Source organism: Dreissena polymorpha, chromosome 15 (assembly GCF_020536995.1).
Source record: "Dreissena polymorpha isolate Duluth1 chromosome 15, UMN_Dpol_1.0, whole genome shotgun sequence".
Lineage (NCBI taxonomy): Eukaryota > Metazoa > Mollusca > Bivalvia > Myida > Dreissenidae > Dreissena > Dreissena polymorpha.
In genome coordinates this window covers 33,229,680-33,256,890 of record NC_068369.1, presented here as the reverse complement: position 1 = coordinate 33,256,890, position 27,211 = coordinate 33,229,680, and the positions used below count along the sequence as shown (strand labels likewise).

General features: G+C 35.9%; 2 protein-coding genes across 2 annotated transcripts in view; one reads left to right on the top strand and one right to left on the bottom strand.

The window, feature by feature from the left end:
• The window catches only part of LOC127861301 (uncharacterized), a 436,008-nt gene that overhangs the window by 993 nt on the left and 407,804 nt on the right, over window positions 1–27,211 (top strand). The gene's annotated exons all lie outside the window — the stretch shown is intronic.
• The window catches only part of LOC127861297 (uncharacterized), a 41,586-nt gene continuing 38,134 nt past the window's right edge, over window positions 23,760–27,211 (bottom strand). Inside the window, exon 22 of the mRNA XM_052399745.1 lies at window positions 23,760–25,815. Coding sequence (XP_052255705.1) covers window positions 25,532–25,815 — 284 coding nt within the window. The 3' untranslated portion in view covers window positions 23,760–25,531. The remainder of the gene's footprint in view (window positions 25,816–27,211) is intronic.

Here is a 27,211-nt window from a genome sequence, read left to right as displayed (position 1 = left end):
GTCATGACAATAACAATAATCAACACTTTCATTTTCATTAATATCTGAATTAATCTGCAAAAATGAGCATAAAATAATCTCAAAAATGGAAACTTATAAATACATAAATATATAGATAAATATATTAATAAATAAATACAGATAAAACCAGAAATAAATGAAAAATTAAAACATAAAAATAAATAAATAAAATAATCAATTAATTAATTAATAATTAATTAATCAAATAATTAATAAATATAAATATATATCCGTTATAAGATGAAAAGTTGAAATAAATAAATAAAATAATCAATTAATTAATTAATTAATTAATTAATTAATCAAATAATTAATAAATATAAATATATATCCGTTATAAGATGAAAGGTTGCGGGTAAATAGTTAAAACGAACGAAAACTTTGTATTAAGGTATTTGCTAAGACATGCCGTTAATATAGTAACCCAGACAAGCTCGAAAGCTATTTAAGACTGTTTAGATGACACTGTGTTATGATTTCTACATCTTATCTCATTAAAAACTAAATTCAAAATATGTTTGCGTTTATCAAAGGTGTTGTAAGATACTTTTTAGTCAGCTTTTATTCTAATGAAAAAAAAATAGAAATAAGAAAGGAAAAAAAACAGCATTTAACATGATTGTGAATGGCTGTTTCTTTTCGAGTTTCAAACCAACAAACTAATATTATAAAAAACAAAACAGTTAGTAGGACCGTAAGTACTGAGTATTGAAACAAGTATCTAGAGAGAGATTCACGTTCAGTTTCGTAAGTGTTTGAAGATTGTTAATGCAATGGAATCATTAAACATGGGGCTATTTGCTATGTTCAGGCGAGATAAAACTGAACACATTGGAGTGCATGCATACGTTTGTAAAATATAAATTACTTATAATATGAATCAATTCCAATATGTGTTCAAAGGAAAACATTATGGTAGGGAATATGTCAGTACATGCATGCTGTCAAATGCTATTTTATTAGTTTAGGCGCGATAAAACTCGACACATTGGAGTGCGTGCATACGTTTGTAAAATGGAAATTATTGAAAATATGATTCAATGCCAACATGTGCTCAAAGGGGAATATCACCGGACATGACTCTAAAATGACTTTTGATTCTTTGCCTAGGCAGTTTGCATTTTTATTGTTCTTGGGCGCGTGATGAGGCGTACGGGAAAATATATATTGAACAACTTTGTTGTTTGTAACGAGAAAGAATGACTGGAACAGAAAAGCGATAAATAATCAACAAGACTTATTGAATATAATATAATATTGTATTTTATTATTATTGTGTCATTTTATAGATATCATGTATCATATACCATAATGTCATGTATTCCTCTAAATATAGAATCAAGCAAATGTGCTGAAACACACGCTGTCATAGTGAGAGACTGGTATAGCTGGCACATGACATGTCATCGTCACAATCAGACCATGCTCAGCTGGCCGATGTGGCTGGATCGCGGCCGACCTGACCTGAATACCCCATATCCCTTGTTGCTTTATGGCTTTGAAGTACAAATACACGTCGAAGAAAATACAAGTGCGAGATGCAGTCTATGATATTTACTCAGCAATGTACACTAAGAACTTAGTTGTACTTCCCTAATTGTAAATGCACTGATACACATTGTTGACAATTTGTCATGGATATAAATTAAAGATAAATATGGTAACCACATTTCTGTATCAAATCAACGAGCATGCGTCTTTACTTAAGTAAAAAAAAATTATTTAAATGTGACAGTTCTTGTTTCGTTTTCAGTTCGTTTATATTAAAGGCAACTTTTCACATATTGGTAAATTGATAAAAAAAAATGTTTCGGATTTAATTTCGCAAAAGTGTGTTATAGTCTTGATATTAGTAAGGACACAGTTACACTATTCATTTACCACACACTAAAATATCAATTATATATGCATCTTGTGACGATTTAAAAACCTGAAAACTAGAAAGCATTGCAACGCGAAACGATTGAATAATTTGTAGAGTACTGTTGTTACCGTTATATTTTGTGACAGTACGTGGATTGCTTATATGAAGTATACAATACATCACTCATTGTATGAGCACGGATGGCCGAATGGTGTAAGTGCTAGACTTTTATTCCGATGGTCAGTGGGTCGAGCCCATTTGTGGAATTTTTTTTCTTTCTTTAATTGCATTCATTTTTTTTACTGCAGCTATTTAGTTCTAGTGTTTACATATATCACTGTAAAGCAAAACACGATAAACGTCAATGCATGCCGATATCTGTGAAAATGTCCCTTTAACAACTCTCTTGTTAATATAAATCAGCAGGCGATTTATTGCTTATCAATATTACTGTAGAGTCCGGAGATAGTCGATGTATCAAGATTGCCCACTTGCAACACAAGTATCCAATCACACTAGGCGATGCAATTAACCCGTCCTTTGTGTCTTTAAACACTTTACCACAGACGTTTGTATAAAACGCGCAAATAATGTATGAATTGTTATCACTGAGAACGAATTGACAATTAAATTTATAGTTATTGTCGTTACTGCTTCCTTAAAGTAACAATCACGCTCAAAAATATCGAATATTTCGTTAAATAAAGCTAACCCCCCAAAAAAATCAATGTTCCTTTTAGCAAAATGCAAAATTTCAACGTTAGATGTTGTCTGGTAGAATTGATTCAACGAGATACAAAATGCTCGTTTTTATTTTTTTGTGGCCACAAATAATTCCATTTATATCTACCGTGAAATATCCGAACATTTACGGGCGAACACGAGATTGGATACGGTAAGCGTCGGAAGCATGACGTAGCTCTCATGAATAATCATTCTGTTAAAATCAAAATGAATTCTGGGTAACTGGAACTTAGCGAATGCGAAAATGGCTTGTATAAATTATGCAAATGAACGCAACCCGAATGAATCCGATCCTGACTCGAAAGCGAAAGTAGATTACATCGTGGAACGATATTTAGATATTTAGATGCTTTAAACTTGCCGTATGCTTGTAATATAACGTTTTTACATCAAAGTTACTTGTTTTTAGGGTCTTCCTATTGTAATAAACCATCGTATGGTACTACTTGTTGTCGAATGTTTTTATATAGCATAATACAGTAGCCGTATGTATTGGTGAGCATGATAGTGACTTTAAACGATACCTAACAAAAAGGTGATGTCGTTTTAACGACAGTTTGCGATAAATGGCCATTTATTTTTTATGAGCACTGATTTAGATGGGAGACTTGTTAATTAGTATTTAAGATTAACTACGAAATGATCTACACGAGAACCTGTCTAAAAAGCCGGAAGTTTCTTAATTAATGCCTAATGAAACTAATATCCGTAAAGAGGACATTATTGAAACAAAAGATACCTACTTGTCTTGTTTCCAATTATATTTCTCTATAAAATGTATCAATTCTGTCCGGTTTTGCTCAGTGAACGAGTGAGTATAAATAAAAGGATTGGCTTCGTCTTCTCCGAATAAAGGACGAAACGCGCACCCTGTCTATGGCAAGATTTTCTCTGAATGTTAAAGACATCAACGCCATTCAAGCAACAACGTGGAATGTCTTTTTCGGATTTTAAAAGTTAAACGCGTGTAACAACTCTAAGGAGACATTTTACATGTGATAAAACAAACACAAATTATAACAAATCATGCTGAGACAATCATTAGTGAAAACTAAAAAAGAAGAGGATTTGTTTTCACCACATTTTGATGTCATAAGAGGAAGTGACGTCATCAATAATTTTCAAGCGATGAGCCACCGTTCGTTAGACATGGCGCCGATTTCGCAATGAATTTCTTTCTTCGACACCGCCTCGCCAATGACGTCATCACCAAAGAGACATTCGGACGACCGGTTGCACATTTCCCAAATGATGAGCCCATATCCAGATCCACAATTTCTCCCGTTTCCTCCATTGTGACATCAAGGGTGCGGAATTAGCGCAGAGCAGCCGATAGCTCCGGCTTTTGCACAGATTTGTAAGAGTTTTATGACGTTTATTTTGTTAAGCGTATATCGTAAGTGTGGAGTGTTATGTTCAATTTTTGCACACATGTTCAACAGTTTCAATGTGTAGGATTACGTTACTTTGTGGGGTTCCCCCTTTTATCTTTAATGGATGTAAACACGATGGTTAGTGGTGATTTATTTCTACCTTTTTAAACAATTTTTCTTAAGAATTGAACAAGTACATAATTTATAAGACAGATTTTTATAGTGCTTACGGCATTTTGAAGTAGATCAGAATTACTCTATTTAATAAGTGTGTGTTCTTGTTCAAAATTCGATTTGTACTACACAGTTACGTATTCAAGGATGTATTCATATACCTTATGACATCGGCACAATCTGCAAAATTCACCGTCTTTTATGCAAAAAATAGATTTCTATACGGTGCGATTACATTTTATCCAGCCCGTGTGTGAACCCATGAAACCCCGTTGATTATGCACCCTGGTTTATTAATAATCGGTATTCTCCACTCATATATCGCATATTGTAATACATTAAATGATTGAGGCTCGTTCAATGAGAACTGGGCACAATGCACAGGCTAATCAGGGACGACCCTTTCCGGCTTAACTAGACTTTCGTTGAGAAGTGACTTTATTTGAACTAAACATTCTATAAAGTGGATATTGTCATCCGTGATAATCCTGTTCTGAGTGCAAATGCTTATCTGGGTCGAAACTTTACGCATTTGAATTATCACTCTGGATCAGCAGACGATTTATCGCTTATCTTGCGGAGAATTCCGGAGATAGTCGATGTATGACGATTGAAATAAATCCTACTTACGGGGAATTCCGGAGATAGTCGATATCTCACGATTAATGCAATTAGTCCAGTTATGCATATCTTACGGAGAATTCCGGAAATAGTCGATGTATCACGATTGATGTATTGAATTGTGTCCAGTTTTCCAATAACAAGGCTCTTATGATTATTTTTATGTCGATTCGACGTCGACGTATTTCTGCACACAATTTCTACAGTTTATCTCTCATTCTCTGGTTTTCTCCACTCACATACCGAAAAACATTTCAAATAACGTGATTATTATTCGATCAGTTTAACGTGGACATCGACGCGAGACCAGTTAACGTCAGACCAGACGCTGAAGCTGGAGCTCGAGTACGCGCGCACCGACTATGTCAGCCGACATCGACGGTTTGAGTTCGCGGCAACGCTGCATCTGACGGATGATTTGGATTAAAATCTGGTTCAAGAACCGGCGGGCAAAAGACAAGCGGATCGAGAAGGCCCAGATCGACAACACTCTGAGGTCAGATACTTAAAATTTTTAATGTATTGCCTAAATTGTCGTCTCAGATTAGCATGTGCAGTCTGCACATGCTAATCAGGCGCGACACTTTTCGCCTGACCTGCATTTTTGCTAAGAAAAGACTTTCTTTAAACACAAAATTATCATATAACGGAAAGTGTCGTCCCTGATTAGCCTGTGCGACCTGCACAAGCTAATCTGGAACGACACGCACGTTTTTAAATCCTTTATTACGATATTCGTCGGCATACTAGTTCGTGGTTTAACATATTTTTTTCGTGGACGAGTAAATTTGCTGATTTCTAATTTTGGATAATGTATGATCAATTTAAGTTTGATTTAAATGTGAGGTATGGATCATGTTTCTATCTCACAGATCGATGGGTCTGCCGTCGGTTCAGATGCCATATCCGTCCACGGTGACGCACACAGATCCCTGCAGTATATGCCCAGTGCCATTTCCGTTACCATAGGGATAGTTACTTTTCGGTTTCCCACATCATTTTCGGTGAAAATGCAATAATGAAAGTTTCGATTCCGGTTTTTACATCGTTACCGGTGAGGTTAACAAACTGACAATTCCACTTCCGGGTACCATCCCGCTTTCGGTGAGGCTGCAATAATGAAAGTGAGCGAAGAAATTTTCGATATTTATCTGATACATAATATTTTATATCAGTTGTATATCGTGTCGCAAACAGATTATGGTGGTCCTTTATTTTTTTACGGATGCTGTTTCATATTAAAGGTTTGTAAACACAATCTTAACATATACATTTTTATTTTGTATAATTCAACATTCGGACAAATAATTATGGAATCGAGGAGCAATTGAAATATACGACAAGTACCCGCTTTGAGGAGGGTATATTAAAAAAGGAGAGAATAGACGCGATATTTAACTTTTTGACATCTTTTATGTCTTGTTAACATGCCACGTGACAGCCACGTGCCATAAAACGTTCGTATATTAATTTGGACGGTCTATTATGCTTGGATTTTAATATGAGATTAATGGAAGCACATTGCAAAATTTAATTTGTATTGAATGTGTATGTCCATGCGTATATGACTTAAACGGACAGTTTCACGTATTGGTAAATTGACAAAATTTAAAAAATATTTGAGATTTGCAAATTTTCGTTTAAATTATCATATTTGTGAGGAGACAGTTAAACTGAAAATTTACCATGTTCTAAAATAATATACATTTTATGCATCTTTCGACGATTTAAAAACATGAAAATTATAAAGCGTTACAAAAGCGAACTTATTGAATAATTTGAAGAGTTCGATTCGCCCTGTGGGAGCGTGGTTTCAACGCTAGACTTTTACTCCAAGGGTCAGTAGTTCGAGACCAGTTAAGCATTAGTTGTTTTCTTTATTTTATTTTACTCTTGGTTTTACAAGAGCTATTTAGTTCCAATGTTCACATGTATCAATTTAAATAATTTAATGACAAACTTTAATACTATATGAAAAAGGTCCCTTAAATCTATTCGTCTTACTACCATCTTGACGGAAGGGTCTACAGCATTATGTATTTTTGCATAAATTGATTCAATTAATTACTCACGTGAGTGCGATGTTTTTCGTGTTTTTGCGAACTTCGCGCGCTTTTGTTATTAAAACACGTTGTTTTACATATAAAATGTAGACATACGTAACGGAATATTTACATATCCAGTTGCATGTATGTATTATTGATCTGTTGTTCTAACGTTGTTTTGTTTTTTGCTTTTAATAAAAAAATCGACAGGCCAGTATTAAAAAATCTTAAGAAAAAAAGGGGATTTCAAGAAACATGCGAACGACAAATCCTAAATTAATTTTAACAAAATCCAAACAACGAAACAAACAAACAAATATACAAAACACACACATAATTTTGGGTAAATAATTATATAAAAACATGTGCAGGCGTATATTTTCTGTTTTGTCTTCAACGCTGTGATGATAATTTAAGAGGTTAATATCTTAAACATATGCAGGCGTTCAGTTTCTATTTGGTATATTTAAACGTGATGAAAGTTAGTAAGGTCAACATGTAAACAAGTGCATGCGTCCGATAATTATTCAGAGTTTATTTAAAAGTACACTTTATTTATTTTCCTTGAAATCTTAAGTTGTCGTGATTTGATGACATTTAGCGAGTGCGATACCTGAAGAGAAATTATCTGCGTATTGACTTGTTAAGTTCACTCTTTATCAGCAGACGATATAATCTACCTTACGGAGTATTCCGGAGATAGTCGATGTGTACCTATATTTTGGAGGATTCCGGAGATAGTCGATGTATACCTATCTAACGGAGGATGCCGTAGATAGTCAATGTATATCTATCTTACGGATGATTCCGGAGATAGCCGATGTATATTTATCTTATAGAGGATGCAGCTAACAGTCGTATTGTCGATGTATCACGATTGGTGCTGAATCATCAAGAGGAGACGGAAACATCTCGAGCGTTGTGGCATTTCAAGCCCACTTAAGAAAATTATATAGTATTTTCTTCAGTTTTATTAAAGGGGCGACTTTGCTGCACGAGTGTGGATAGAGGGGACAGAGGGGGGAGACGCATATAGATTTTCAATTGACCGTTCGTATGTTTACATGTAGAGTAAAGTATCAAGTGATGAATCTTTACAAAGATATCCGCGTGTGAACTTGCGCGCGTGGGTGTTTTCATTCAGTTTTGTTCGGCTTAGCTTTCTCCCCCAAACTTTTACCTTAATAATAATAATAATAATAATAATATCTTTATTTTCCGAAGATAACTCATTAAGACAACACATTATTCCAAAGTCATGCAAACAGTTTAACAATTGCAATCTTATTTTCAATAAGACCTTCGAACAACTATGGTATGTATAATGCATTTCTACATTATAATGCAAACATGTAGACTTTGACGGACATAAGAGTTCTGTAACAGTGTAATAGAAGTGTCATAAAAAGCAAGTATATTATATGACTTCTCTTATATTATTAATTTCTCTTCCAATATTGAAATGGTCTCACGGAACAAATATTTATTAACAGAAAGTATTTAAGAATATAAATGTAGTGTTGATTACATTTTCCCATATGCACACACTCTAACGCACGCACGCACACACACACGCGCGCACGCACACACCTATACACACACACACTTATACAATTACCATACATGTATCTTAATTGACCTTTGTAATTGCCGAAAACTATCCTAAGAAAATTTCCGGCAAATAGGCTCAAATGAAAGAATGGAATTTTCTTATTAATGAAAAATAACAAAACTGCGCGAAATAGAAAGCGTGGTATTTACAAAACTTTATCACATATACATAAACAGGTAATTCAATTGACTATCTATTTTGCGTAGTATAGCGTCAACACAATTTATATCCTGCTGAATTTACACGAATGGGATTCAGCACTGCGTTTTTCAACGATGTAAACTGCGTGTTTAACGTTTTACTATTTTTCTACATTAACAAGGCTAAAGGGGTACAACAGCTTCACACTCAATTCTAGAAATCAATACAGTGTGTGTGTGTTGCTCAATATTATTTTGAACATTGTCAATACGTGAGCTTTCAAACTCCAAAGGATGCGTTCTCATATTTAGTAATGGCAACCATAATGCATTCTGAGCACTAGTATATTTTATAGAATATATGGATTGTTGTTACCTATCCGGATAGTTTTTTTAAACCAAATATTATCATTCAGTTGTTTGCTTCTTAATTGGCCTTTAAACATGTTAGAGCATTAAGTTTCAAACAATACGTAGATCAAGCAGGTGAATCGTGACCTCACTTAAACAATCGTGATACATCGACTATCTTCGGAATCCTCCGTAAATTAATTTACGGAATAAATCGTTTTAGCAGGCGAATCATGACCTCTCTTAAAATGCATTGCATTCCAACCCTGTAGGTATCAACGTCAGCTCGCGGTTGGTCAGTCCCGGAATCGTTCACTCTGGATCAGAAGGCATCTATTGCTTAAATCTGCCTATCTTACGAAGAAGTGCGGAGATAGCCGATATATCATGAATGGGAATCGTTTTTTCAACGCCATCGAATTAACTTAGGCGAACTGGAAAAATCGTTTGAAGGTGAACTGCAATTATATTTTGACCAGCAATAAGTATCTAGTATCATGGACACATCGCATGTCAATAATGGATTGTTTATGTATTTTCAACAATAATATTAAGATACTATTTAATAAAAATTATTCATCAACGTGAACAACATATTTAGCATAACGGGGCTTAATGCATGTGCGTACAGTGTCGTCCCAGATTAGCCCTTGCAGTCCGCACAGGTTAATCACAGACGACACTTTCCGCCTGTATTGTATTGTTCGTTGACATGAATTCTCTTCATGGCGAAAATCCAGATTCTGTAGAAAGTGGTGTCCCAGATAAGCCCTTGCAATGGCTTATCTGGGACGACACTTTACGTAAATACATTAAACTCCGTTTTCCAAGAGCGCGGCGCGCGGCCAGTTGTAATTATTTATATTAATGGATTACCGGATTAAATCGGTTTCAGGAGTTTTATCAAGATATCTTTTATGTTTCTTGGCCTCGCAAAAAATAATTATTGCATATACGATATGAACCTACATTCGCACACAACTTACTTTAGAGAAAAATTAATTTCGTAAATGTAATTTCGCCTACCCTTTACTGCAAATGTGTGCATTTTTTACTAAGTTAACGCCTATGATAATTCCGATAATTCGTAGGCATAAATCGTTCCTTTCTTAGAAGTTGAACGTGGTTGGGAGTAAAATATTAAAACTAGGAAGTTATGGAAAGTAATACTGAACACAAATGTATCCCGTGCTGTCTCAATCGATTTACCGGGTTATCACGTGCGCATCCGGTAAACCGACTTGATTTATTTCCTGTATATCTTTTGCGATGTCAGACAATGTAAACTAGGGATCGCAAAGTCCAAATTATCGTACATACGAGTGCATGTGCGTAAAGTGTCGTCCCAGCTTAGCCTGTGCAGTCCGGAAAAACGGGACTAAATTTTAAGTGCGTAAAGTGTCGTCCCAGCTTAGCCTGTGCAGTCCGGAAAAACGGGACTAAATGCATGTGCGTAAAGTGTCGTCCCAGCTTAGTCTGTGCAGTCCGGAAAAACGGGACTAAATGCATGTGCGTAAAGTGTCATCCAAGCTTAGCCTGTGCATTCCGGAAAAACGGGACTAAATGCATGTGCGTAAAGTGTCGTCCCAGCTTAGCCCGTGCAGTCCGGAAAAAACGGGACTTAATGCATGTGCGTAAAGTGTCGTCCCAGCTTAGCCTGTGCAGTCCGGAAAAACGGGACTAAATGCATGTGCGTAAAGTGTCGTCCCAGCTTAGCCTGTGCAGTCCGGAAAAACGGGACTAAATGCATGTGCGTAAAGTGTCGTCCCAGCTTAGTCTGTGCAGTCCGGAAAAACGGGACTAAATGCATGTGCGTAAAGTGTCATCCAAGCTTAGCCTGTGCAGTCCTCGATATGTGTGATATTTTTCGTTAAAGTAAGTCTCTTCGTAGCGAAAATGAAGTAAATGCGAAAAGTGTCGGTCCTTATTAGCCTGTGTGGACTACATAGGCTAATCTGGGACGCATATGCATTATGCCACGTTTTTTAGAACGATGCTCATGCAAATATAGATAACGTTGGTTTCCCCATTGTGACCCCCAATTAAAAGCAATTTTACCAAGGGCGACTACTATGCATTGATGTTTATAAAAACATACGGATAAGCTTCCTTTTAAAATACATAGGGGCGTCCAACGGGGAATTATATTGTCCGAGATGGCAAAAATACGAAAATAATCATGTGTAAGCATACAATAAAAATCAAATGTGTTGGATTTTGTGGAATATATAATGCGCCACTGAACATATCATTGTCTATGATCACTCGTGAATTAAAATCGATATTCCACCAAATCCAGCAAGTATCCTCTCTATCTCTTCTTATCTTAACTCCACTCACCAGCCATGTCCCATATGTATGTGTACTAAATTTTTAAAGGATAGAAAGTTTAATCTGAAGAAAATTGGCCCGCATCCGAGACTATGCCTATTAAATGTTCGCCTGAAAACTATCATTATGTCTTGATGGTTATCTGGTATCTTACTGAAGCACCTGTTTTGAATTAAATGCGTCTATCTTTCTTCATTTATGCGCTTATTCAAACGATAGTGTATATGTCATAAGGTATAAACTCAAACACAGTTTTCGTTCGGGAATAATAAAACGAAACAGAGCTGACTTTTGTAAGGAATCAATCGATCCGATTTGTCTCTCGTTTTGAGTAAAATCAGTTGCTGTTCGTGAATAATCGTACTAAATATACAGTTATATTTCGAAGGAATCAATATATCCTTAGTTGCTGTTCGTAAGAAATCAAACCAACCAGAGTTGTTGTTCGTAACAAAACAAACGAAATAGAGTTTGCTATCTTTTAGAAACAAATTTAACAAAGTTAACATCATACCATAAGAAACCAAACCGAAACAATTATCTTTCGTAAGAAATCTTACGACACGTAGTTGGGTTTTAAGAAATTAAACCAATCAGGATTGTTTTTTGTAATGAAACAAGGGAAATTAAGTTTGTAAGTTCGTATGTAAGGAATCAATGCTTATATATTTGTATTTCGATATCGTTCGCTTTTACCCAGACCAACGTTGTATTTCGTACAAAATCAAACCAAACACAGTTGTCATTCGTATGGAATCAAACCAAACTGAGTAAACGCTCGAAAGAAAGTAAAAGAAACAGAGTCGCCATTCGTATAAATTCACACATAACAAGGTTGTAGTTCGTATACATTCATACCAAACAAAATAGTATTTCGTAAAAATTTATACCAAACAGAGTTGTGGTTCGTATTAATTCATACCAAACATAGTTGTCGTTCGTAAGGTATCAAACCAAGTGGGTTGGGGTGGAAGGTCATGGCAAACGAAGTACATGAATGTTAATATCAATTTTTTTGCCGTCGTTAGCCAATTTAGTCCGTGGCGGAATGATCAAGAAGAGTTAATAACCTTATTTTTTATAAACACAACAACACACGTACAACCACTTAATATGAAATGAATATTAAATTCATTTCTCTATCGTTTCATGTTACAACTAAACAACATATTATATTTATATCTACTATATTTAAACTCTCAAGGCAGGGATGAATGTCGACCACATTATTGGACTTGCGTTCACCAGACTTGGTCTTTAAAAAAGAAAGCGTGGTCAGTTAATTAATTGTGTAATACAGCAGTTTAATAGGACTAACACTGAGATACGGTAATCCGAATTATGATGACGTCACTGCACATAGCTGTCATTGCATCTGCCTTCAAAGGTGAATGCTCACTGGACAATCGAAAGAATGTCCACAAACAGAAAATGAATATTTCATAGCAACGGATATCAACAATTTACCTGTACTGCAGGAGTTGCCGTTCGAAAGGAATCAAATCAAACAGAGTTGTCGATCTAATGGAATAAAACCAAACATAGTTGTCGTTCTAATGCAATCAAACCAAACAGAGATTTCATATGTCAAGCGCAAACAAACAAATAAATTGCACGTTGGTCGTGCGAGATAACTAATTGTCATATAGCGCAGTAGTGTATACAAGTACGCTTGATGCATGTTGTATATCAAAGATCCCATCCTACGTTCACAAAACGACACTTTCCGATTGAGAATTCCGCTGTTCTTTCCGCAAACCACAGACCTTGTGCGTACATTCTTAAATGTTTTTTATTGGATTGATATCAGTCAGCCATCCAATAATTATCATTTAATTGATTTATTTTAGTTTTGTTTAATTTCAGCTCGATTGCAACGGAAGCTTATTGAAACGCTATCGAATCCGTTTCCTACGACTAAGAACCAGTACTTGGTGTCTTGCGAAAGATCTTAAGAACGCCCTTACAAAGGGGATCGAACCCGTGTCCTCCCGGTCGCTAGGTGGATACCATATCCATTACACAACGCCAACCTAGTTGATTTATTTTTCAGTGTATTTATTGTAAAAATACGGAGTCCAAGCGGATTATTGAACCCATGACCTCCAGAGTTGTAGTCAGAAACTCTTACCGCGTCGCTAAAGAGCTTGCCCAACAGCAAGGCTGTTGAAAGTGACCTTAAAGCACTACACTCCTTCCCGCTTAATGTTTTAAGGCCACAGACACTTCGCTACAAGCGTCGTTCGCTACACAAGCGGCTCCCTGAAACAATGATACAAGGCCAGGCCAATTAACTTATTCATATATCATACAGCCTTACCGTCTTTGTACTTTCTGTCTCCTAACATACAGTACGCGTAGTCGTAATTTGAAAATATATGTCACAATGGGATCTGAAAATATAAGTCACTACGGGATCTGAAAATATATGTCACAACGGGATCTGAAAATAGAAGTGACAATGGGATCTGAAAATATATGTCACAACGGGATCTAAACATATAAGTCACAACGGGATCTAAAATATATCTCACACAATACTGAGTGTCCTTTTATATGCAAGCTATGTTTGTGGTTCATATATTATCATCAACTTATGATTGTCTTGACATTATATTTAAGGTAGCGCACCCGTAATGGGCACCTCTCCAATTCTAATCTAATATATTATTATCTTAATCAGCATCATGTGCCTGAACTACATGCAAATTTTTATTAGGTTGTCTTTCCATGCTTTAAAAAAAAAAATATACTGATTTTTTCAAAACCACCCCACACTCGGCTTTAGTCCAGTTTATGTGCACCCCTGGGGTATATGAAAGTTCCATAATTCATCCAGATTTCCAAATATAAGCATGCAGTTGGTGTGTACAGATGTTTAAAATTTAAACAAGATGAAAAAGGTTTTCTTTTACAGACATTTATTTTTTATAACTTGTTATCTATGGAAGAGCGCCATGAAATGTAAGTGGTTTCGGGCAAGTAGAAATTGTGTTGGTTAAAAACAAAGTGTCATAAAATTTAAACCAGTATTATTTAAGTAATATTTTGAACTTAGTTAAATAGATACAATATATAGAGCAAAAATACAAAGAAATATACAGATTTACCGTTTACTTTTGTAAATAAAAATAAAAATGCAACATGCATGGTTCGCATTTTCAGCAGTAAATCATCCAATTTAGCCATAACGTTGTTTTAATTTTAAAAATTGAAGAATGTGCATAATAATTGCAACGTATTTAACAATAAACATAGCTTATATGCTATATTTAAGCAAATTAAGTTAGAAAAGAAATAAAACGCGTCGCAAAAAGTGTACATCGTCGGCAGGATTCGAACCTGCGCGGGAATATCCCAAAATATTTATAGTCTATGGCATTAACCACTAGGCTACGGCACCTAATATTAGACTCTTCAACCTTCGAAGAAATCGCAGGAAATCATTAGGGGTGCGCTACCTTAAGCGCGATAGTCACTGCGCACGAATGATACATGTTTATGTTTACTAGACAACCTAATATATGGGCAATTATACAATATTTAGCCTTACTATCTGTGCTATTTTTTTCATGATGAAAAAGGTATAATGGAACTTCCCATATCCGTTAACTCTCAATCGAGGGGAAAATAAAGCAAGTTTCAATAAACACTATTTGCATGACTTAGATAAACATATATATTATATATTATATCTCACATAAATGTGTTTCTTCTTTGCGTATATTAACTACACAGGTCCGTTTTTTTAATAGCGCATGTTAAAGCAATCTCTTGCACGACGGTTACATTACATTTACCTCTGTGTTGGGCTCAGAACGGACTATTGTTATGAAAGCGTCTCATTCATGTCATGATCATATCAAGCGTTCATCATTGAGGTTACAGTATACTAAACAATCTCTTGCACGACGGTTACGTTGCATTCACTGCATTAAAGAAAACAATCTCATACCATGATATCTTATATCAGTCTTAATTCATTATTATAAAATTGATATGTTTTTTGTTGTTAAGAAACCAACATACATACACACGTCGAAGCAATTCCTAACGTCACTCAATAAACATTATGTTCAATTATTTACATATGTAAAGTGCGTGAAATGATTCCATCTGCGTAAATGGGCAATAAAATAGTTCCAACGAGTTGCATTAAAACTCGCAAGTATTTGCACGATTTATCGTACATTTAAAAGTCATATTTCTTAATTTAATGCATGTGATCTTAAATATCCAATCAAATATACATTGAATGCGTTTGTTCGGTTTTAGCTATTTTATAGACAAAATGGCGTGCTGAGCCTTTCGCAGAGTTGTATGTGAGAGCAAGGAACGACAACTCTGCGTGGAGATTGATGTTAAAGATGCACCCGCTGACTAGATGCGCGCGCATCTAATAGTGCCCGCTAGAATGTTAGTTATTTGTAACATTTGTGCAAGTTTTACAACCTAAAGATTTGTCGATTACTGTTTCCTTTGTTTACAAAAATGTCGTCTACAACGGTACATATTATTAATAATAACTGATAAATATTGATGGAATTTAAATTGTGCTATTTATTTGTATTTCTATTGAAATTTGTCTGCACAAATATGTTCGGTATAATATAAGAAATAGAAAACCTCACCTCAGTATGAAGAGGTGAAACTCCAGCTGCTGGAGCAGTATTGCATTCTCATTATATACATTTAGTTGGTCCTTAAATTAAGGCAAGTGACCAATTGCCAAAACAGTACAAAACAGCACAATACAAAACAACATAAACACATAAAAGATATAGCTGGGGTCACCGCCTGAACGGTCAATGCAAATCATTGGGGGTTTAAACCGGTTTAAGAGCGCTCAATCTCACACTTGGCCCAGCAATATACATGATACATTTAAGTTCGGCTTCGGTCCATATACTATTTGGGGCAGCCTGGCTGGTCACTATACATTAATAGGGCCCTCAGTGAGTTTTTTATTTCTTATATAGGAAATTTGTGAGGATGGTTATAAACTTCAGTGTCAATAGTTAAGTACATATCCATGTAAAAAGAAATGTGTGTTAAATACATTCATGCTTTTTAAAAATAACAGGATATGACAACTTAAACAACGTTGATTTAATAACACTTATACCGAAATTAATAATATAGATCTACAATACATTCAAACAAAGTCTAAACGTGAGATTTTTTAGTAAAAGAAATATGAAATTCGATACATTTACATGACGGCTTTTGTTCCAATGTAATCATAACATGCAAGAGAATATCATATTCAAATCGTCGGCTGTGTGACAAATATCGCCATAACGCGTAATACTATATGCTGAATTGGAAACTGTGGTCGTACTGTCCATCTGGGCCCGTATTGTTCAATTACCCGTATTGTCTATCTGGGCCGTATTGTCTAAATACCCGTATTTTCCATCTGGACCCATATTGTTCATCTCGGCTCAAATTGTCCGACTACGCGTATTGCCCAAATACCCGTATTGTCAAGCTGGGCCCGAATTGTCCAACTGAACCCGTATTGTTTATTTTTTCATCAAACTTCAGAATTATAATCAATATATAGAGGATATTTGTTCATGTCAGTGTAAGATGTATTGTTATTTCACGAGTGATCATAGAAATTATATTTTCACGAGTGGCGCATATTATATTTTCATTAAACTGATTACCGGTATGCAATCTATGACGCATCTCAATTTCTGTGACAAAGACAAGCTAGACGCTCTGGATTCTCGCCACGGCTTTTCGAGCGTGTTGTTTTTAATAGTGAAGTATTAAAACAAAGAGATATCATTGAACAAATGCAAACCATTTTTTAATTGTGTGTTTAACTTGCATAATTTGAAACTTCAAGCAGAATACAGTGAATCGCTCGGCCCAGACATTGGAGTTCGTTAATTGCATTGTTCTTCAGAATTTTTAGCAATACATACATAAAAACACGTTTGTTTTTATGTATGCAACGTTTCCAAAAGACGGCGTTATTTAAATATAATTTATATTGATAGATGTAGGACCGAAAAACGAAAGTGTATAGCGTAATTTCTTGGTCATAATATTTTGAATACAGTTGTCATCGAGTTGTCTTTATTATTTTGTATTATAACATGGTTTATTCAATATACAATAGACATACAGTCAATGATAATGCATGTTCAAAAACATAGAAACATATGGACCGTGCTATGTGAAATAAGGGTTAAATGAATGTGCGTAAAGTGTCGTCACTGATTAGCCTGTGCAGTCCGCACAGGCTAATCAGGGACGACACTTTCCGCCTAAACTAGATGTGTGCTAAGAAGAGACTTTCTTTAAAGAAAAATATCGTAAAAACGGAAAGTGTCGTCCCTGATTGGCTTAGTTTAATTGATTACCGTTGGCTAAGTGCTGGCGCTATTTTGCTCAGTTAAAGACGTACGAAAGTATTTTTTAAATAGGAAGTCCTGTTTGTCTATTTATATTAACGATATGTAATGTGGTTTATTATTATATGTGTGTTCTGCTTGTAAATCGTAGAAGTGTGTCCACTCGTGGGCCGGGGTCCTGCTAAGCACTATATCTCGACATTACTCGCTGCGGAATTTCTAAACGGGTCACATAACTACAGCTCACGCTAAGAAAATTCGCAGCAAGTAAAGTAGAGATAAAGAGCGAATGCTATGTGAGTACCCTCTCTGATAGCATACATCTGCTTATCGAACAATTCAATGCCTAATCATAATTCTTATAAGGAACAGTTTCACAATAAACGCTTGTAATTTTCGTTAACTCTCCAGTCTTAACTTAAACGAGCAATGAAAATTATGTTATAAAAAAGGGCCATCGGCAAACGTTGTATTCCGGACCTCAATGACTTAAGTAGAACTGAATCGATTTCCGATATACAAAAAAAAACAATTAATAATTTTATGAACCCAATGTACTCAAACCCGCAAATAATAATAGTTAATAAACGTGATTTTGGAAAGGAATTTCAAAAGGTCAATATGTTTTACTCCCCATATAAGTTATTTGTCTCCGGAACCACATTCGAAGCTCTAATTTAAGTGTACTCACTTCCTTCACCGGTGGATAGCACACTGTCGATATAGAACATGACGATTCACGCATGTAGGGCCTTGCTGAAAACCATCATGATCCTGCAACAAACACAGACACGCCAATGCAGATTATATATAAGGATATGCAACTATCACAGACACGCCGATATGGATGTAGCAGGATTTGTTCTAAGGAGAACTGCCTTTCTATATAAGCTAGTTTGAATAATGACGCGGTAAAGTGTCTGCCTGATTTAGAACCGGGAGGTCGGGGTTCAATCCCCATTCTGGTGGGGTTGGGGATTTTTCTGTCTGGGTTACGTAGACAAGCAACGAACGCAGACAAACAGATAAAGACATTATATAGGAACAATAAACATCGACACAAATACTGTAAAATCATTAATATTCCAGGGGTCTTACTTTTCGTAGATATCGTGCATTGACCGATACCCGAATTTAACAAAAACACATCATAAATAGCAATGTCAACAATTGTCCCTATTCTGAACTCAAACAGTTTACGTGTCTACAAAAAAGTCTTTTAAGAGAAAACAAAAACACGACATTTCATGCCATCCAATAGAAATGATTTTACTGTAAAGGGTCAGTGAAACAGGATACATCTTATCAAGGAAGAAACTAGTGTTACCATATGCTCGTATTATAAGCTAAACTGTTAGTAACTGATGATGTATGGGATATAAACCCTCAGCAATTTCATACCATACGTGAGCGAAGCACCATCAGTTATAAACTGTGTAACGATTATATCCCATCCGACTACTCGATTACTCAAGGTGTATGGAAGTTACTAGGGTTGTATGGAAAATACACCATGGGCACGTAACCGCTCTGAGCCAATCGGATTAAGTCATGTTTGTAGGAGATAAGATATTGTACGATACCGTTATAAAATATATTGTTTTAAAAGGTACGGTTACCACTTTACCTAAATATATATTGACGAAAAATACAGTAACAAACAAATTTGTTACAACCAATTGCAAGAGCAATGTAGGTTTCGTTTTGCTTGAAGGAAATCATCGTCTGTTTGCATAAGTTCGTTAAGCTTGAAACAAATAGTTAGTCATCAAACTTTTTAATGCACCGATAATAAAATACGTGCTGTACGTTACAACCACGCCGTGGTTAACAAGGAAGCCATTTAAAGATCATCAAGTAGTTTTTATAGAAAATACACTAATCCTGAACATGGGCCAATACGCATTTTTTGCAATGTTTGCGTAATAACCGGTTGTGTAGGTTGTACCTTATGGAGACTGTAACTGCTCTCTCCTATATTTATCTACTTGAATAATCAACGGCGCATCTTTTTTTTATAATATTTTACATGACAATTTTTAGAAAAGAGAAAGTAATACAGTTGATTTTTTGGCTGAATTGTTCACAACATGCATTGACAGATCAACAAGTGAACTGTCAAGTATAAGTCTTTTAATGAGTAGTTGGTATGTTTTGACCTATTTTTTTCCCACTTTTAGAACGTTCTAACGTTAATTCAAAGACACTAAGGACTGGTTTTATTAGATTTTGGCGAACTTGCATTAACGGGTTGTAAATAAATGAAAATGACTCTGAAGACCCAAATGCTTTTCATGCAAACGAAAAGGTTTGACCATAAATAACCGGTCGTAAGTCCGTTTATTATCATCTGAAGTAATAAAATCAACTTACGTTTAGATGCTGCAACGTCTAATGATGGCAGACCATGGACACTCTTGAAAATGCGTCTCTTTATATACGTAGAAACGAACGCATGAGGGCACATCGCACTATGGCAACTGTTACTTAAAAGGCATTCTTAATAGGCTTAGAACTTATTTGGAGTACAACTTATATCTCTGCATCTGTCTTAAGCCTCTAAGTGCATGCAGTTAAGAGATTTCTGATCGACTGATTGCTTGGCATAATGTAATTTTTCAAGGTTAACATAACTGAAAGTCCATGCAGTTGTGGCTTTGCTGGGCTCGTCGTTGGAGTTGATATGTCAATATATGAACCGCGCTCTGTAAAAGAGCAGTCCGCGCAGGCTAATCAGGGACAACACTTTCCGCATGTATGATATTTTTCGTTTAAAGAAAGTCTCTTCTTAGAAAAAAATATAGTTAAGGTGGAAAGTGTCGTCCCTGATTAGCCTGTGCGGACTGTACAGGCTAATCCGATACGACACTTTACGCAGCTGCATTAAACCCCATTTTCACATAGCGCGGCTCATATATAAAGGTTTCATTTTAATTAATGTTTGATTCATGAAGACAACGTGTAAATGTTCACTTTTTCATGTATTAATTTGCCCAAGCCCCACTATATTCGACTCATTAACATTGGAGAAATACGAGAATAATAAAATAATTTTGAAATTGTGTATTACTGATCGATTTTATGTCCATATATATGTATGCAAATAGGCAATTAAAAAGGAAGCAAAATGTAAGTTCGATATAGTGTAATTAGTTTGTAACACATCACAAGTATAACAAGTAAAAATATAGAAACGATTGTTTGTCGATGGTAGCCGAATCTCGTTCTCGCAATATCTATTTTATTGAGATGCGTTTTGTTTATCAATATAGGGGCCCACTATACAGTTTAGGGACAATTGGATACTGGGTCTTTTAAATATATATTACTGCATGTATATCATTCGAGGAGTTCGGGCTATGATCATCATACGCAGAAAAGCGCAAGCGAAAGTTAAATTAGGCATAAAGTATCACTTGTAAAGGGGTCTAAGTACCGAACAAATAGGCGGATAAGAGATATTTAGCTAATACGGCGTGGAAAAACACGCAGGATGGAACATGTCACAGTGCGGAATTAAACCGACAGGTGTCGCAAACAGTGCTTGTCCCTGTTTCGCCCCTGAGTTAGATGCGTTCTAACGGAGCAGCTGCATTTAGTAAATAAGCAATCCGTTCCAACACCTTTCACGGGAATGTCTGATCGCGACCACACAAAATAAACTACATATATTTAATACTCACTGTGCGCCTTTTATTCCCTATTAGTATACCAACGCTAAAAAAGTTTTAAATATACTTTGCAACAAAGGTACACCTACCTTAAAGCAACATACACTTTGTTTATTCGGGACAAGTGTCGGATGTCGATGTCAGAGCGGGCTCGATATTCGTCCCAGCCCGATATTCGGGACTAGTGTCGAATGTCGATGTCAGAGCTGGCACGATATTCGTCCCAACTCGATATTCGGGACAAGTGTCGTATGTCACTGTCAGAACTGGCTCGACATTCGCCAAAGCTCTATATTCGAGATTGGTGCCGAATGTCGATGTCAGAGCTGGCTCGACATTCGCCCCAATTCAATATTCGGAGCCAGTGTCGAATGTTGATGTCAGAGCCGGCTCGATATTCGCCCCAGCTTGATATTCGGGACCCGTGCCGAATGTCGATGTCAGAGCTGGCTCGACATTCTCCCCAGCTCGATATTCGGGACTAGTGCGGAATGTAGATGTCAGAGATGGCTCGACATTCGCCCCAGCTCGATATTTGGGACAAATGTTGATTGTTCATGTCAGAGCTGGCTCGATATTCGTCCCAGCTCGATATTCGGGACTAGTGCCGAATGTCGATGTCACAGCTGGCTTGATACACGTCCAGCTCGATAGTTGGGACTAGTGTCGATTGTCGATGTCAGAGCTGGCTCGACATTCGCCCAAGCTTGATAATCGGGTCTAGTGCCGAATGTCGATGTCTTGGATAGCTCGATATTCGCCCTAGCTAATTATTCGGGAGTAGTGTCGATTGTCTATGTCAGAGCTAGCTAGACATTCGCCCAATCTCGATATTCGGGACAAGTGTCGGATATCGATGTTAGAGCGGGCTCGATATTCGTCTCAGCACGATATTCGGAACTAGTGTCGAATGTCGAAGTCAGAGCTGGTTCGATGTTCGTCCCAACTCGATATTCTGGACTCGTGTCAAATGTCGATATCAAAGCTAGCTCGACATTCGCCCCAGCTCGATATTCGGTACTAGTGCCGGATGTCGATTTCGGAGGTAGCTCGACATTCGAGCTAAGACACGTTTAGGCAGTAATCTGTCTGAATATAATCATTAATTGCGCAGTGAAATAAAGAAACCTATTAAAGATCATGTACAAAATATTGCTTAAACAGCTATGCTCGATGTCATTAAAAGTTCTATAAAAAGTATTGAAGTCAAAATTACAAATAAAGAACGTTTATGAATAGCAAACTACTATTACAGTTAAGAACAACAGAACTGATATTTAAAAAAAGCAGCTGGTTATGAGATTGTAGCAACATCACTATTACATGTATGTACCTATTTCAGCCAAACACTTAGTCATGTACATAAGTCATGTCCATCAGTCATGTACATGATTGGGAAAGACCCATTCAGGAAGTTTTTGTTATTAGATATATGGTCACATTTTATGTTTCTCTATAATATATCTGTGCCGACTCGTTGTAGGAAGTTTTGGTTGCCAACACGGGCTAAACCCGGATAGCCGTACCGCAGTTAATAAACACTTGTTGAGTTCAACAGTTCAGTGAAAACGTCAAACTTGTCACGGCTATAATATAGTATAACCTATTTATTGCTCAACACTCACGTGTTTTCTATAACGATGATTGAATACGGGTCGTCATACCTTGGCGATCCGGGTTCAAACCGCGTTCCCGGAAGCATGTGCGTTTGATTCGTAGTCACCATACCGGCAAGGTTGAGTGTCCTCCGAGTAGTCAAGCCCCCCCCCCCCCCCCTCTCAATATAAGGGGCCACACTAAATCTTTCAATAACAACCAAATCTCTGAAAATTGCAGCTATACTTCCAGCATTCGTCCCTACTTGCTGGAATTCGTTGAGATATTTAAAAAAAAATGAACAAGTCCGAACGTTTATTATCTGAACACACCGTAGTCTGTGAAACAATATATTAGATATGTGCTATGAAAGCGCAATATCTCTATGCCTATGTATATTGATATCAAAGTGGAACAATGCATGATATATACACTTATTAAGCTAAGTTGTTCAGGTAATTGCTTGTCTCTGAAGGCATTAATATGTATAATGCTTGAACATTTATTTATATATTTCACGCTGTTTTATCTTAATAAAATTGGTGGAAACTTAGTACTAACAATTACTTTTGTATTTTAGGATAGTTTTAGGATATTGCTAAGGTCGTTCATTTCAACCGTTCTTTGGGTGATGAGGTATCCGGGCCATGGTTCCTACACTAATGTAGACAAGAGAGGACATTGTGCATACGTTGTTTTGACAACCCGGACATTCGTTACAACGTAATGTTGACAACTCCAAAAATGGTTCATGCATTATTTTGACAGATGAGACATTCGTCCGGTATTCTGGTTACCAACCCCACATCGACACACATTGTATGAAGTTCACCAAGCAAAGAAATTGATAAAAGAGTTTAGGTCATTTATTTAGTACATAATCATACATTATAATTGAACAATGACTTATTTATAACGTTATGTGATTCTTATTTCGTTTACCGCGAAAACAATAGCCAAGAAAGAGTGTCTAATGATTGTAAAGGTTACGAAAAAATGATGTATTAGATTTTAAGTGGCTATTTTATTCATAAAGACCATACTATTAACAATGAAATATTATCAGTAATTCACTTCAAACGCATTCCCTCTAATTATAGACATATCAGTGTTTAATGTAATGTTATTTAACGTCAGTATCTCGGTCAACGATCACAGTTTACGCATATGAATTTGTTAAATGACTTGGGTCATACGGTTAGGATATCATGTAAACAGTTAACGTCATAAAATGCGCAAATGCCTGTTAAGGCGGATATGTCATAATTGAATTTCGCTTGCGTTTTATATGAACTGGTGAACAATATGATCTGTTCTGCGTTCTGTTCTTTGTTGTATTTGTGTTATCCAACTTAACCTTATTTAACGTGTATTACAATATTTAAAATTGGTTTAACGTGTTTTTCCCACATGCAAATAAAATGTCAATTACCAATCGAATTACGCTTTAAAATGACATGACGTCATGAACATAGAATGACGTCACTTTGATAAACACAACTTGGGTTAATCAACATAATACAGCAAAATAAGGGAATGAGTATTTCGTTTGAAAGCATGACTCACTGGCATAATGTTACACATTGTATTCAACTTCCAGAATATATATGTTTCAGCATTTGAGTTTACAAATCAGAAATTTATATTTTCCCATAATGCAAGCTTGGGCGCACTCAAAGTGTGCACGAGGAAATCGACTGTGCTTGACGTTTTTCCGTCATTCAGCTTTAAACAGTCGAACTGTAAAGCCTACTGTAGGGTTGTGGGTTTTTTTGTATCTAATTACTTGTACAGTGTGAATGAATGTTCGAACGTAATTAATTCAGGTCAACTACGAGAAGAAAAACAAAATAGGCGGATAATGTAAATGAGTATGAATGAAATGTGTGTCATGTCGATAACATACATTTTCTTGATAAGTATTTCTTGAATTATTATATTATTGTGATGTTTGTCATGTTTGATGCAGACAGTAAACTGCCCAGATGCTTTGTCAAATACAGAAAATGTACTGAACATTATTTAAGTATTGTTTGTTCATTTGCTATAAGAAATAAAATAGATTGTATTTTATTTGAGAATTGTATAGGGGAGAGACTCTGGTACATAGTTGATATATCAGAGGTGAATGAAGTGGTATTTGAGGGTTTCGTGTGGAAGTTCACGAATGCCAAAAATCCGGAAATCGTGTTAAAGTATTAATATTATATAACTAAAGTCGTTTAAACAGTTAAACATGGTATAATGACGAATTTGAAAACAATGATTCATGATGATCATGCATTACTCATAATTAAGTATTTGAAAACATGTATTTTAAACAATATGCGTATTAAAACAAAACCCGAACTATTCTAGGCAATGGAAGACGGTTTCATCGCAACACATTAAGAACACTTGTTAAGCAAACAAAAATAATTACGCAAACACAAATAAAAATCAATCGTTTCTTCAAATAAAGGGCGCGTGAACAGTTTAAAGTATAATACTTAATCAGCATCATTACCTAAAATGCCGTCGCGTTGTTTATACAGACGGGCTAAGAGCCATCAACAGCAAAATATAACACAACGTATTTCAAAGAAAAAAACGAAAACAATCATAAAGTTTTTCACCTGCATCATCTACAGACATTCAAATATGTGACAACCTGTGAACACACGAGACAAATGAAATACGCGAAATGAATATTTAATGAGGCAAAATGGGTGTGAACTGAGCTGTGGATAGTATGACCGGATGATACAGGTTTTTGAGTAGTCATCGACGTTGGGGGCGGAAGTGTGGTGGTCTGGTACGGTGACGTCATAAGGAACCGATCGACCACGTGTATTATTGCGTTAATGGCTAAAATGTTTGGTTTGACGATCTTGGCTTTGATATCCTCCCATCTGAGATAAAACCCTGAAATTAGATAGCTTAAAATACATTTAATATCCAAGATGCGCACATTAAATCCGTACCAAAATAGGTTTGTCCGATTTCCATTTTTTTATTATTTAATTAAATTAATTTAAGTTTACAGATGAATTCTTTAGTTTCCAAATATATATTTTTTACTATAAATATATTCTTAAAATAAAAAATAAAAAACTTGCCAACGAATTGAAAATAATACAATAAATAAAGTAATTGTGGATGTATGTACTAAGTTTGTTCTTCCAAAATGGTGGATCTATGTAATGCCATACGACGATTAATTATCAAGGCCCCTGGTGAAAACGGAGACATGTTAAGTCTGAAACTATACTTTAAAATTTATACTATAGATACTTACGTCCGGTTAAACAAACACGGCTTTCCACTGACCGTACCATTACCTTTCCAGAAGTTTATTTATTTTTTGTGTGTAATTATGCATCTTGTCTAGTACATGTCTTATGTTACATTATTTGGAAATTGGTTCATTGCCAAAAAACAAAAATAACTACATGTATAAATTAGGGTTCTCTCCAGCTATTTTGGCGAAAACGTTGTGCAACCTAATTCATGTATCATACGGAAAAAATAAAACTAATAATCAATTTATCAATATAATCTTGTAAAATTCGAAATATTATAAACGCGTGCATACCATTAGGTTGTGTTAATGCTTCTATAATTATTTACGATACACATGGTCATAAATTAGCTGCATCTATTTTATCAATGTATGGCAATGCACAGATCTATTAAATGCACCATGGATGAATGATGTCGTACACAAATGATCATGCAATCACACCGAAGCCACCAACTGTCAGTTCTCGCATTCGCTGTGATATGGTCACTCACCGTAAATTCTAGCTATTACTGTGATATGGTCACTCACCGTAAGTTCTAGCTATTACTGTGATATGGTCACTCACCGTAAGTTCTAGCTATTACTGTGATATGGTCACTCACCGTAAGTTCTAACTATTACTGTGATATGGTCACTCACCGTCAGATCTAGCTACTACTGTGATTTTGACACTCATCCTCAGTTTAAGCTATTACTGTGATATGGTCAATCACAATCAGTTCTAGCTATCACTGTTATATGGTCAATCAACGTCAGTTCTAGCTATCACTGTGATATGGCCAATCGAAGTCAGATTAGCTATCACTGTGATATGGTCAGTCACAGTCAGTTCTAGATATCAGTATGATATGGTCACTTACCGTCAGTTTTAGCTATCACTCTGATATAGTCACTCACCGTAAGTTCTAGCTATCACTGTGCTATGACAACACACGGTAAGATCTAAATATTACTGTGATTTGGTCACTCCCCGTCAGTTTTAGTTATCACTGTGATATTGTCACTCCCATTCACTTC